Raw genomic sequence first — 15,498 nt, 5'->3', positions numbered from 1 at the left:
AAGAAAATTATTTTGATTTCTTTTCCGTTACACTATCCTAGTTAAAAACATTAATTGAGATTTAAAGGTTTCTTTCGGTTTCCTTTGTATTGATTTTGTAATATGCACAGTTTTATAACAAACTTTATTATGTTTTAATTTGATAAGAGTGGAGTTAGACTATTTAAAAGGGAAGCACGACTTGTGTCTTGGGTAGAAGAAAATGGATGAGAACAAGTGATGATAGAAAATAGAATAGATCTTCCTCTCTTTGAGAATTCCGAGCATTGTTGTAGAGACTCCAACATGTGTAGGTTCTGAGTGCACAGTACCCTGCATGTGGCTGTGTTAACCTTGGGGAGCAAACCCGACAATAGATTGCACCGGAGGTCTGCCGGAATTTTTGCTTTCAAGGCAGTGGTTCGTCAACGGCGCAGCTATCTTCCTAACATTTCCAACAGGGATGACATTGTTTGGGTCCTGTATGATCATCTTTGTAAATGCCTTTATGAGAAAGTTGTTCACATATTATCTTTATTTTCAACAAACTGTTTTATTAGAAAAAACAATATAGTTGATATTATTAAAATGACTTTAGAATACTTTCAGTTCAGTTGTAGATGTTATTATTATTTTTTATTACAAAGATGAAAATTAAAAGAGCACAAAGAATTACATCATTGCATCCAAGTACAACAACGCTATAGTCAACGAAGGTGGAAGCCTTCAAACTTGACGGGTGGTGCCCTCCCTAAAAGCTAAACAAGCCAGAAAATCTGATTCTTTGTTCTTCTCTCTAGATATATAAACCACCAAGACATACCAATCTCAAGTAAGTAACATTCTAACGCGCAAGGTGTTATTTAAACTTAAAAATGTAAACCAACCATTGACCCATATATTTAATTAACTATTTTTACCTAATTAAATAATTATTTAAGTAAATTCATACTTTCCTAAAATATTATTAAATAATAATTCATTATTAAATATTTTAGCATTTGTAATTTGAATAAAAGTTATTTTAAAAGCTATGAACGATATTAATAATTGATTTTTTTGAAAAAATATTTCTTAATTATAATGTTTTATTGTTTTATATATTTTGTGAAAATATTTGTTCATTATAGTCAATATAAATAAATATGTATACTCCTCATCTGCCTCCATATTAATATTTTGAATTTTATTATTATATTAATAATTTGGTAAAACTCTCACTATTAAATGGCGTACGATTCAGATTTAGCGTCATGTGGAGGAGGGTTTGTGGAAGTCAGTGCGTATAACAAAGGAGGGTATATGGATCTCTCACCTATTCTTTGCTCATGATGTTTTACTGTTTCGCCAAGCCTCTAAGGTGCAAATTCAGATGGTGACAAATACTTTACAGGACTTATGTGATGCATCAGGAATGAAGGTGAATTTGGATAAGTCTTGGATGTTATGTTCTACCAATGTTGACCAGAGGAGACAACATGAGCTTTCTGCTATATCAGGGATCTCGCGGACTAGCAATTTAGGGAAATACCTTGGATTACCTCTCTTGAAAGGGAGGGTTACTAAGGAGAATTTTTCCCCGATAACTGACATGGTGAATACCAGGTTAGCATCATGGAAGGGGAAGCTTTTGAATAAAGCAGACAAACTTTGCTTGGCGAGATCTGTGTGAGCCTCTATTCCGGTGTATGATATGCAGTCTCTCTGGTTGACAGAGTCAATGTGTGAACATGTGGACCAAATGGTTCGCTGGTGCATTTGGGCAAAGGGCGAGCACACAAGGAGTTGGAACTTGGTTTCATGGGATGAGGTAACACGACCGAAGGCAAAATGGGGTTTGGGATTACGTCTTGCGCGACAAAATAATGAGGGCCTTCTATGGAAATTATTCCACAACATGTTGCACGAGAGGGATAAATTAGGGGTGTAAGTTCTGGCACAACGGTATGTCAATTCAGATTCGGTGTTGACGGCGCAAGTGCGGAGGGGTGCTCATGGCTATGGGGCACGCTTGGAAGCGGGAGCATCGTCGTTCTGGTATTTAGAATTGGTTGGAGATAGCAATTCTAGCTGAGAGGGTACCGTTTGTGCAAATTACCAATACAAATCTATATGTGGCTGACATTTGGCGTAGTGGGGCGTGGGACTTCAGTGTGCTTTACACACAACTTCCAGACCAGATCAAGGAACATATTGTGCATGTGCAGGTAGGTACCTGCGTTACCAACCGGGGATGATAAGGTGTTGTGGAAGGAAGCTAATGATGGTAGATATTCGACAACATCTGTATATCAGCTGCTTACGGAGGATGGGGCATCAGAGTCTCGAATTTGGGGACTGGTTTGGAAGTGTTCTGCTCCGGAGAAAGTCAGATTCTTCCTCTGGTAATGGTGCGAGACGCGGTGCCCATGAATAAGTGTCGGCAACGCTTCATCTTGTCGACGACGACAGTTTACCCACGATGCCAAGGATCAGAGAAGAATATAGATCACCTAGTGAGAACTTGTCCTGGGCCTGTGAACGTTTGGAGACGGTTTATGCAGTGTTTGCCTCATGTTTCTGGTGCAGCAATGACTCGCCAGTGGATGTCAGCTAATCTATAAGTGGCGCATAATGCCTTATTTTGTGCGGTTGTTTGGAATTTATGGAAGTAGCGGAACAACTATGTGTTTGAGCAAGCTCCTTGGCCAATTGCGGTCGTGCTTCGTCAAGTGCAAGCAGACACAGTATAGTTTCAGGCTTGGGGTTGTTGAAGGTGAGCACTCCACCTCTTGATAATGGATGGGTCACGTTGTGCACTGATGACAGTTGGGTTCTAGAGCGAAGTCAGATGAGTGGAGACGGGGTGATTCGAGACAACGTGAGGTGTTGGATGACTGGTTTTTCAGTTATGTTTGGACCAGGGTGGGGTGCGTTTTCATTTGAGTTGCGGGTGTGAGACTGTAACACCCCGATTTCGGTGGTGCCACTTTAGTGACTTTAAATCAATAGTGCGGAAAATGCGTAAATATTTTTTTTCGTTTTCTTTTCAAATAGAAGACTTAACATAATGAAGACTCAACCCAAAGATAATAAACATAAAGTAATTGGGGATAGTGCCCGCAGGCGAATAAGTACATCCCATGGTCAGAGCCATGAGTTTTGTGAATACAGTTTTCAAGAAGATGAGTCAGCCCCAAACGGCCTTCGAAAGACTTTCTATGCCTGACAAACTCCCTGTGATCCTCCTGGAAGAGAACCACACAAAAGCTAATAGTCGGGGACCTACCCTGCCCCAAAATGAGAAATGACAATCAGAGCTGTGAAAACAATCCCCCATATAATATACTCCTAACATCGACCCTCATCCGATCATGCATGAAGTCCGGGTCGACGTCGAAGGCTCAGTAGTAGTCATTGCGCTCAGGATCCTCCCCGAACGACGAACCATCTTGAATCAGCTGTTGGACGTCTGGCAGCAGGCCGACCGCCCAAACACAACCATACACACAAAGCCAAGGCGCTAGGGTCAACTCACGGAATATAATAGATAATACAAGCAACATGTGATGAATAAAGGGGTATATATATATATGTTATATATATACATATAAGTTTTGTATCGTCTACCCTAAGGTATATACATAACATGTTATCAGATTTCTAATAACAATTCAACATTCAATATCTCAAAAATTCAATAAGTTATATCTCGAAAACTCGATAAGCAATATATCAACGAATATAGTTAAGTGCATGGTATGCCAATGCAATGTCATGCTCAAAAGATGATCCGGATAAAATGTCACCCTCATGATGACCCGAAGCATCTCGCTCCGCTAAAGCATCTCGCTTTTATGAAGCATCTCGCTCCTATAAAGCATCTGGCTTTTATGAAGCATCTCGCTTTTATGAAGCATCTCGCTCCTGTAAAGCAGCACACTCCTATGAAGCATCTCGCTCCTATGAAGCTGCACGCTCCTGTGAAGCATCTCGCTCCAATGAAGTCCGATCTGAGATCGTCCTTCGGAAAGCAGCACACTTTCCAAGAAATGTATGCATGAATGCAATATGGTTAGCCAAACAACGAATCGTCCTCACCAAGGTACGCGTGTCTAGCTAAAGTACATTGTCTCTACAATACCCTAAGGTAAACAAAGAAGTGCTAATCGCATTTGGTAACTTTCCTAGTCACTTGGGCTCACCGTCTCGATGGCCAACCAAACTGCTCAACGAGCAAAAGAATGCATCTCGCACTCAGTGACCTTTCAACTTACCATGGCGCACCATCTCGATGGCCAAACAAACTGCTCCACGAGCAAAAGAGTATCAACATACTCAGAACTGACTAGTTCCCCGGCTTATCCCTTGGATTGGCCAACCAATAAAACTTGCTCATCGAGCAAAGTGCCAACGCACAATGGTTTCCCCAGAAACCTAGATCCGACGACACTTCTCATTTTCAAAACTTAATGTTCAAGCCCTAAACTTTCGTCTGAGTCTTTTATCATTATATTAAGGGTTTTGAGGTTGTTTAATACATTATGGAGGTTCATTATGAAATTGTTTAAGTTTCGTCTCTAATCCTATTAGTTTCAAAGATCCCATAATTCCAATGATTCCCTGGAGAAGGTCTCAAAACAAAAGGTCCATCATCACCCAAGTAATGGCCCGAGAAGTTCCCAGGTAAGCTGGCCGGGCACAATGCCTCATTAAAAGCCCTTCTTGCCTTAGACAGAACAACCCAAGTTCTTACGTGACTTCAAATGGGGTTTTTCCAATATCATTTTCAAACTCAATTTTCCTTTGAGAAGGTCTCGATCCATAAAACAATAATAGGGTACGAACCTCGGTCCGTCCCATCAAACTTTATCCAAAAACTCGTCAGGAGTCTGGCATAACTACCCGTTATCCACTATCTTGACGTTCCTCACTCATTCGCACAATTGCACGGTATATACAATATAGTCAGCAATTCAAGTGCGTAATAGAAAGACACAATATAATCAATATAGTCCAAATATCATGTGAACAAATAATCACATAGCCTATAGATAACCATTTAACAATTAAGCATGCGAGTCAATTATCAACATATCAATGCAATCTTCAATATCAAGCAATATTCAAGTCGAAGTTATCGACGCCTACAATGCAAATAGCTAGTAAGTAAGTTGCCCTAACCTCGAACTCGTCCAGTGTGTTCAAGCAAGGCTCCTTCACAATCCTCTTTTCCTGCTCCAAGTGTTCCTCCAAACGAATCTTTGAGCAACGAAGCGAAAGTCAATCAAAACAAGTCAGTTCGGTCAAAACAATACTAACTAGCGTTAGAAAAAGCTTAAGAAGCTTCAGAGTACAATATTTAAGCATGGATAGACGACAGAACCTCGTTCGCTAAAACGAGCATAACTCGAGCTACAGAACTCGGAATGACACGAAACCATCGCCAAAATTTCGACAATCGAAAGAGCTACGCAATGGCTCAGGTCATAGAGACCCAAAAATTATTTTTCGACACGGTACCCTAAGCAATAGGTTTCGGCCACTATGTAAAGTAGGGTTTCCGAACTTTTTCTTCGATCTAAATCGATTCCTAGGTATTCTTAGGCGATATCTAGGCCAAGGAAACTCTCATAAAATTTATCGAATCGAAAACTATCGTAGGGGTATTTTGGTCAATATTTTTAGCTCGGAAACTCAAAATCATAATTTCGAAAAACAAATTAGATGGGGTCGATACCAACGATGATTATGGCGACTAATCTTACTAACGCTAAGCTCAGTCGAGGGTTTTAAGCCCAAAGGTTGGAACTTTAGCCAAAAAGGGTATTATGAGCAGAATTGAAAACTCGGCGGCAATTCGGCGAGAATCGGCGAAATGTAATCCGCTAAACATGCTCAGGGGCACGCAGGGAAAATGTTTAGATAGAAAGATGAAGTTATTTGGATAGTTTTGCAAAAAGCTCAAAACTTAGAGCACAGAAAAGCATAGAGAAAAGCGGCAGAAATTACGATCAGAGTAAAAATTAGCATAAGTACCTTGACACCTACGCGTAGCAACGAACTATGGAACGATCAGGCAAGAATCGGCGAAAAAACTCTTCTCCTCCTTCTCCTCTTGTGGCCGCGGGTTGTGTGTGTGTGTTTTGTGAGGTTTTTGTTTTTCATTTTTCAAGCTACAACAACCTATATATAGTGAATGAAATGGAAGATATTTTGTAAAGATTGGATAAGGATGAATAGATATTTATCAAAGATTGGATAAAGATGAATAGATATTTATCAAAGATTGGATAAAGATGAATAGATATTTTGTAAACCGGTACAAATTAGTTTAGATATCGGAGGATTTAACTCATAGAGTTAAGATAAAAATATAAGAGCGATCCCGATATTTTAGACACGATATTCTCCCCGCTGAATCATCTAATTCTTCAAAGAAATATCAGTATGATTTTTGGTTTTCGAGGCTTGCTATATAGAGGATGAAAAAACGCGGGAAAATGAAAGTTTCGCGATTCAGATTTTTCCGGCTTCGTTCTCCGTGAATTCTAAGATAGGTTTTGGCGACGTAATCCCAAAACTAAAAAGAGATCTCCTTGTATTTTAGGTGACTACTACAAAGTCGGTGTAAAACTATTTTACCCGATAAGTTACTTTTTACAGTGGATGCCGGAATAGAAAACTTCCTTCTGAAGAAAGATGGGGAACATCAGGAGAAATGGGTGTACGCGTGTGGAATCTTCATTTGAAGCTCCGAATAGAAAAAGTCTTCATCGTCGGTTGGTTTTAGGGTTCTTGAACTATCAGGGTTTTAGTTTCGGCAAACTTCCAATGATTGGAATCGGACGTTCGTAGATCCTAGAGTTTCGCCTTGAAACGCTTGTCGTATAAGGAATAAGAGAAGTTCTAACTTTTCTCTGAAGATTTTTGGAATTAATTTCCATCGTGCCTTTAAGTGAAAACTAGCTATTTACTAGGGTTTCTGCCCTAGGTTCAAGCGTATATCGATCGTGCTATACCTTTTATCGACTTTGATGAAATCCTTAGACTTTTCCTGAACTTTCTCCTTCACAAATTTATTCCTTTCGATAAACTCTTGTTCAGGTTTTTCCTTCACGATACATTAAGCCTAGTCGTAAATGGAAATCTCTTCCACTTATTCTAAACTTAAAAACTTGGGTCTTACAGAGACCCTAAATTTTAATTATAGAAATAAATAAATAAATTTCTATTCATGATTAGGTTCGCTGTATCGTGAAGGAAACCTGAACGAGTGTTCACTGGTTTTAATGACTTAATGAAGAAGAAAGTTCAGGAAATGACTAAAAATAGTACTATAGTCGCTATAGGTTATAGCACGAGCATTATTCACTTCCGTCTTAGGGCGAAAGCGTTAGTAAAGGCCTAATTTGCTCTTAAAGCACTGTAGAAGCGAAATTCAAAATCTACAAAGGAATATAAGAATTTCTCTTATTCCTTTCCATGACAAGTGTTTCGACACGAAACCCTGGACTGTACGCACTATCGATTTCATTACTCGGAAGTTTGCCGAAACTAAGATTCTAACGACTCAAGAACCTTAAAATGAACACTAGATGAAGACTTTTTATATTCGGAGCTTCTAACGAAGTTTCCATACACGGTGACTTATTTCCTACGATGTTTCCAACCATTCTTCAGAAGGAAGTTTCTTCATCCGATATCAACTGCAAAAAGTAGTTTTTCGGGTTAAATCAATTTATACTGTTATTGAATCGATTACTTTAATTCCAAGAAACCTGTTTTCAGTTCTGGAATTTTGTCGTCAGATTCTCACTTAAAATTCACAAAGGAATGTACAAGAAAAGTCGGAATCGCGAAATTTTCATTTTCCTGTGTTTTCCATTTCCTATAAATAGCATGAAAAATCAAAATTCTCATCACCATTCCACCATCAAACCCGCGAGCTTGAGAGGAGAGGAGGGGAGAAGTGATTTTCGTCGTTTCTTGACTGATCGTCGCACTGTTAGTTACTATACGTAGGCATCGAGGTATGGATACTATACGTAGGCATCGAGGAATGTCTTTCTGTGCTCAAATTTTTGAGCTTTATGCAAAACTGTCCAAATAACTCGATTCTTCTTTCTAAACTTCATCCCTACCATTTATACATCACAAATACTCTGCCGATTCTTCCCGGATCGTCGTAGGAATTCAAAACTTCTCAAATACCCATTTTTATGCTGATGTTTCGCTTTTTGGATCAAAAACTCTCGACTGAGCTTATCGTCAGTAGGATTAGTTGTCATAAACTTCGTTAGTCACAACCTCATCAAATTTATTTTTCAAAATTCCAACTTTGAAATTCTGAGCTAAAAACCTTGACCAAATTGTCCCTATTTTAGTTTTCGACCTGATAATTTTTCAGAGCTTTAATTTACCCTAGATACGACCCATGATAACCTAGGAATCAAGTTTGACCGAAGAAAAAGTGTTAGAACACAATTGTGTGTGCACGACCGAGAGTTCCTCCTAGGGGGAGAAAATTTCTCTTTTCGCGAAAACTCGTCTTCTCGTGTTAGGTTATCGTACTCTGGAGCTTATAATGCTTCTTCCAATGTTAGTAATTATTGTTTGGTTAGTTCTGACTTGATTTGGTTGAATTCTTCTATGTTTTTTCTCAAAGGTTCGACGGAGTAAACCTTTGGAGCTTTAGGAAAAGTAAGTGGAGAAACCCTGTTGTGTGAAGCTGGAAAACCTAGAGGTGAAGGAAACTTACCTTGCTAGTTAATGACTTAGGCGTCGATAATTTCGACTTACCTGGAAAATGTTTTCTGAGGCTTAGGCCGTTGTTAATCAATAGAGACGTGTGTCTCCGAATTCTGGGGCTTCAGCCGACATATGTGTTATTGTTTGGTTATTGCTATTGATTGATTCACATGCTATACGTGCTAAGTAGTTAATCATAGGATCGGTTGATATATGTGCCATGTTTTGCTGGATTGTACTGACTTTATTGTGCAATTATACATATATCTATTATACGTTATAGTGTGAGGAAACGAGAGAGTTATGCCATACTAGTGACGAGATTTTGGGAGAATGTTTGATGGGACGAACCGAGGTTCGGGCCCTTATTGTTTTAATGGATCGAGACATTCCCAGGGAATCATTTGGGTTGATGGGATCTTTTAAACTTATAGAGTTAGAGACGAAAACAAATGGAAACTACTTTACTAGGAAAATTCATAATACACTAATCAACATCTGAACCCTTTAAATAATGAAAACAAACTCTGAAGAAAGCTTAGGGCTTGGGAATATGTTTTGGAAAATGAGAAGTGTCGCTGAATCCAAGTTTTGGGGAAAACCCAGTGTGCATTGGCACTTTGCTAGATGAGCAGTTTTGTTGTTTGACTATCTAAAAGATAAGCCGGGGAAACTATAAGTTTTTAAGTACGTTGGTACTCTTTAGCTCGATGAGCAGTTTGTTGTTTGGTTATCTAAAGGATAAGCTGGGAAACTATAAGTTTCCAAGTACATTGGTACTCTTTCGCTCGCTGAGCAATTTCTGACCATCAAAATTGGATGAGTAAGGTGACTCGAGAAGTCATCAAGGGTGATTGCACTATTTTTATAATAATTTCATTTTGTCGTAGAATCGACATGTAGCCTAGGTATTTTTAGAGATAATATATTAGCTAGAAGACGTGACGACGTGACGAGTGAGGTCGATACGTTGTTTGGCTGTTCATATTGCATCATTCAGACATATTGAGGTTAATACATGATGGGAAGTTGGAACTCGGTGAATCCCAAAATCGTCATTAGACCCGGGTTTCACATAAGAACATTGTGTGTGGTTCTTAGTAGCAGACGGAAATGACAGACCTGGGGGTTACGACTGATCTGACTACATTTGTTTGGTGTAAGAGACGCCCGAGTAGAAATGGTTAAACACTAGGCCAGTGTTAGGACTGACTCGTGGGTGTGTATCTATTCCGGAGCATTTCTTGCAGCATGACATACATCTCATCATGCATTTGTTGTTTGTAATATACATATTATTATGTGAGTTGACCCTCGCGCTTGCTTCGTTTGTATGCTTGTGTATGGGCGATCGTACGCCTATTGCTAGATGTCGATGACGGATTGGTTTGCGCTGGCTAACCCTTCGGGGGGGGATATGAGATGCTGGACCAGGATATCCCCGCCGCGTGAGTGACTGACCCCGACAGTCACCGGGCTATTTACATGGGGAGGATCATGGAGGATCAGATCAATGAGTTTGGGAATCTGAATAAAGGAGTTTTATGACATTACTCAGTGAGCTTTAACCTGCCACCTACTGTGCATTGTGGACCCGGTACTGGAGTCCCACCACCACCGTCGTCTGACGACGAGAATCCCTCTTAGGATGAGCATGCCGATGGAGCATCGTCTGGATCGAGCTCTCCCGCCGCCGCTGACCGTTCTGATGCCGCTTCTTCTTCTAGGCCTGTTGAGTCGGAGGATGAGCCTGACACTGCAACTACCATTCGCTTCAGGTCATCTTCCTCCCGTGGTTATCGCATGGTACCCTTGATCCACGTGATGGAGGGGGATGTGCTTGTTAGCGTGGTGGATGCAGAGACAGGGGTGATTGGGTTAGTGTCTTGGTCTGTGATGAGAGAGGTGATAGATGTGGATAATGAGTTGATCATCCTGGATTCTGACTCTGACGATGACTATGCCATCGAGGAGGAGGAGGAGTGTTGAGGCACGCTTCTTCAGGTGGTTAGAGTAGGAGTTGAGTCGTAGCTCTGATTGTCATTTCTCATTTTGGGGCAGGGTAGGTCCCCTACTTTTAGCTTTTTGTGTGGTTCTCTTTAATGAGGATCATATGGAGTTTGTCGGACGCAGGAGGTCTAGTAGAGGCCGTTTTGGCCTGACTTATTCTTTTGGAAGACTATACTTACATACTTATGGCTCTGATTATGGTTTGTACCTATCAGCCTGCGGGCATTACTTTCAGTTACTTTCCGTACTTTCCGTCACTCAAGGTTACTCGTGACGTTGACTTTTACTTACAGCGGGGACTGTATATATATTGTATATTAGTTGATGTTTCTCGCATTGGGTTGAGTCTTTACTTTGGGAAGTCTTTTATTTAAAAAGGAAACGAAAAAAATAACTGCTTTTCCGCTTTATTTTGTTTTTGAGTTACTAAAGTGACCCCCCAAAATCGGGGTGTTACAGCGGGCACTAGCACAAGGGCTTCAACTCGAGTGAGATGTTGGGATGCGTCAAGTGATGTGTTTCATCGATTTCCAGGAGATGGTGAACACCGTGGCTACCACAACAGATGTGTAGGATTCATGGCACATATATGAAGTGCTAGTGGTAAGGGAGCTGCTAGCTCGATCTTGGCAAGTGACTCTTAGTCACACTGAGAGGGAAAATAATGTGGTGGAGGATGCTCTTGCGAAGGCTCATTTGCGGGATAGCAGGAACCTTAGAATATGGAGATTTCCTCCATCATTTGTGGTTCTGTTTCTTTACGAGGATGCTTTAGTTTAGCTCTGTTTTAGTCTTCCTTTATAACAAAAAAAAAATGGCATACAATAACAGACAACTCAATGACAGTTTGAGCGAATATAAAGTAGGAAAGAATAGAAAAATAGTAATTAAAGTTATAAATAATTAATATTTTTAGCAACATAGAAATATAATTATAATCATTAAAATTTTAAAAATAGTAATTAAAATTTTATAATAAATTATTATTTTTATCATTTTAATACAGCAATATATTAAATCTTTTTTAATGTTTCAAATTCTTAATTTTTTAAAAATTATAACTTAGTAATCTTATTTAAATATAATTACATGAATTAAAATTATGTTTTAGTATCTAGTCTATTAAAGTTTAAAATATATAAGAAATCAATTGATTTTTTTCAATGCATCCGAAAATTACAAGAAGAAAGTAGAAAAATTAAGGCACTCCTAGAGAGTCCTTAAGAAATAAAGTCTCCAAATATGGATGGGGCTTCTCATGGACTTGCGTCCTTGGTACAGAAAGAGAGGAACCAAGCTTGGCAAGAAAATCCGCTGAAATATTACCCTTACGAGGAACCCGATGCAATCTGACCTCCCAATCCTAGCTTAAAAGGCTTATGATCTCCACTAAGACCTGGACAAACAACAAACTTTTTGCATCATCAAGGGACGAAAGAAGATCAGCACAATCCACTTCACTCACCACCTTGCTATATCCTCGATTCCAAGCTATAATCTAATTGATTTTAATTTAATAGTAGCACGTGACAAATAATAAAATTAATTAAGTTTTAAAATTAGTCAATATTTAAATAATAATAAATTACATAAAAAGAAAATAGATTTTAAGTAATTAATAGAAGATGATAAGAGTAAATTAAAAGATATTTACTATGAGTTAGATATTTTTTAACTAAATTGATATGAGTAACTACATAATTTTTTGGGGTTGCAAAACATTACATATAAATGATTTGAAAAAAATACAATTGATAATTAATAAATTTGTATATTATTAAAATCAATATTTTTACATTTATAAATTAAATATTATAAAAAATATAAATATTGAAATAATTTAATTAGGGGTTAGCGTACTACTAAATAGTAGCAAAGTATTATCATATTCTTTAGGATGACTTCCAACCCAGCTCCCCTTCCATTATAAAATTTTACATATGATGAATATGATAAGATAAGAAACATGGTTGCATTAACCTTTCATGCCAGCACCACAAACATCATATTACAATATGATAAGATTACACTATCATATCTTATCGCATTATCCTTGACCACCAAACGAGTTAATATTATCCATCGTTTGCCACCATATTTTTTACATTGAAATAAGTTTAAAATATATATACACTATATATATCAATTAGTTAAATTTATAATTGTTATTAATACAGCCAAACTCTCACCATGAAATCTTTCCTCTTGTAACAAAAAAAAACTCTCACCATGAAATGACATATAACATCAATCAACTCAATGATGGTTTGAGCGAATATAAAGTAGGAAAGAATAAAATAATAGTAATTAAAATTATTAATAATTAAAATATTTTAATGCATTAATTTATGTGTTGACTCTTTAAAGTTTGGGTTTTTTGACTTGACAAAGAAATAGTATATAAGAAAACACCAGTAGCATTCATCTCATAGAAAATTTTGAAATTTCTCATAAAAATGGCTATTCGTGTTTGTCAACCTTTGCCTCTCCTAATTTTTGTAATTGCTTTAGTTCTATCTTCAGGTAAAAAGAATGAAGTAATTTTCCTTTCATATATCATATTTTTATCATAAAATCAATAAGCAAATTAGAAAATATTATTTTGTGTTATTACTTCGTAGTCTATAGTGCTACACAAGCAAGGTTTGTAATAACATTTCATGTATGAATTGTCTACTATTTTTATTTATCGAAGGTATATTATTAAGCACACCAAAAGTTAATTTTAGTAGAATCCTGTGTTGTTAATATGCAAACCCACGATACTATTATTAACTTATCCTTTTTTTTTTGAATGAATTATTAACTTATGCTTACTTGTGCATAACTTTGTAAATTAACTTTGTTCTTACTGCAGGTCCAAGTCCAACAACAGGATTTAATTTGTTCCCCAACTTGTTCTCCGGTTGCCTAGGGTTTTGCACTTCTGGTGATGCCAAATGCAACGAGAAATGTATTAGTAAAGGGTATTCGGGGGGTGCATGTGGTGACCATGCTGGTTTGCTTTGTTGTTGTGATAAAAAATGATTTATATTGTAACTAAGAATTATTGATGACACTGATGAATAAAAATGTACTCAAACAAAGCTTTGGTTATAATTAAAGTTAAAATTCAAAAGGGTATTTATAACATACAATTTTCTTAATCGCAAGTGCTTGAAAATTAAGAATGAAATTATCATTCACATTATGCTTACTTTTGAAATATAAGAAGATAGACATCGTATGAAAATAAAATTCTCACATGAAGATTTTTTCTAGCATTTAAGTTGACAGAAGAATAGTTATATTTTTACATAATTTTTTTATATTTATTTTAATAAATTAGTGAGCAATATTTATCATTTCTAAACTATTTTTTCATAAGTTTAATATAGTGGCATATTAATATTTTTATTAATTGGAAAGTTGTAAATATTTAAGACTATAATTACAAATTTTTATTATAGCATTATTTGTTGGGTTTAAATAAAGAATTTAGAATGTGATAGTTTTATGTTTTTGATACGTAGAAATGCTTTTAACATTGGTCAACCTTAAACGTTCACCTTTAAAAAAAACCTTAAACGTTCTAAAAAAAATTTAAACCTTCAAAAAAAAAATAACACTAATCAATCTGCATGTGATGGATTGAAAACATATAAAATAAAGAGTATGTTTAGAAACTAGTTTTCTCTAATGTGTAATTCCTTAGTTTGCGATTCTTTTTATAATAACTTAACTTGCATTTTGATTCGTCTGATATATGAATCTCGGCTTACCATGCACCCTCCTTACTTGGCCAATGTTGCTTGTCATGAGAGGTCATGACAACACATACTTCTCGGCCACCGCTTGTACATTGGTCAGAGTTAGGGGACTTTTGATCTGTCGGAGGATATGAATCTCGACCTACCACCCTCCTTACCTTTCCTTTTCCACCTATCTTGAGAGATCACGACAGCGCATACCGCCTAACCATCATTCACACAAGGACCAAAACAAAAAGCTCTCAATCGTGTCGTCAATGAACCTTAGCATAACCACGCCCATCCCCGACGCCGCATCATGACTAGATCATGAAGACCTCGATCCTTGATAAGTTTTCATTACCAGTAGTTTCTCAACTTAGGAAGCATCACGCCTTGACAAACAGACCTTGCCTAGATATGAGTACACTCCCACCACCTGACAACCTTCAAACATTAGGATGAGACCATGAAAAAAGGCGCTCGGCCTTGTCCAAAGGCATATAGATGAGTACACCCTATAGTGAATTTTTCTCCTTTAAGATTTTATTTTAATGTCTTTTAATCGTTATTTTAGTTTCATTAATTTCTTTTGTTCTATTTTCATTTGTATTTTGGTGCATTAGGAACTATGCACATGCTAAGTGTGAGAGAGATTCAATATATTCATTATTATATCTCCATCTCTTAAGCATTATATATTGACTACACCTGCAATCTCTTGACTTCCATTTTTATTCTTTTTTGATTGTCCCACTAATTGATTGTTGTTGCTTCGAATCTTGTTATGATAAGTCATGAAAGGGGGATAAGAAATAAAAACCAATATTTTCCTAAATGTTATTTGTCTCACTGTTTGATGAATTGTTCATTAATTGAGTTGGTATTTTGGAGATTATTTCTAACCTTTGGCAATTGCCACATAAATTGTGAGGATTTGAGCTTAAATATGGGTTACCTTTATACACCCTTGAATTTCTTGTGTTGAGTTATTATACCTATATATCATATTTGTGCTTAGTTGAATCCTCCTTAGCATGCATATCGATTG

The 15,498-nt window shown here is 37.2% G+C and overlaps 1 protein-coding gene across 1 annotated transcript; it reads left to right on the top strand.

Moving 5' to 3' along the window:
• The first annotated feature begins 13,168 nt into the window (after nucleotides 1-13,168).
• On the top strand, nucleotides 13,169-13,834 carry LOC130711739 (uncharacterized). Its single transcript, XM_057561460.1, has 2 exons — nucleotides 13,169-13,242; nucleotides 13,577-13,834. The coding sequence occupies exons 1-2, from the start codon at nucleotides 13,176-13,178 to the stop codon at nucleotides 13,744-13,746; spliced, it is 237 nt and encodes a 78-aa protein (XP_057417443.1). The 5' UTR covers nucleotides 13,169-13,175; the 3' UTR covers nucleotides 13,747-13,834.
• Nucleotides 13,835-15,498: the final 1,664 nt, after the last annotated feature.

Source organism: Lotus japonicus, chromosome 4 (assembly GCF_012489685.1).
Source record: "Lotus japonicus ecotype B-129 chromosome 4, LjGifu_v1.2".
Lineage (NCBI taxonomy): Eukaryota > Viridiplantae > Streptophyta > Magnoliopsida > Fabales > Fabaceae > Lotus > Lotus japonicus.
The sequence above is the reverse complement of the archived record's forward strand: the minus strand, read 5'-3'. Positions and strand labels throughout refer to the sequence as shown.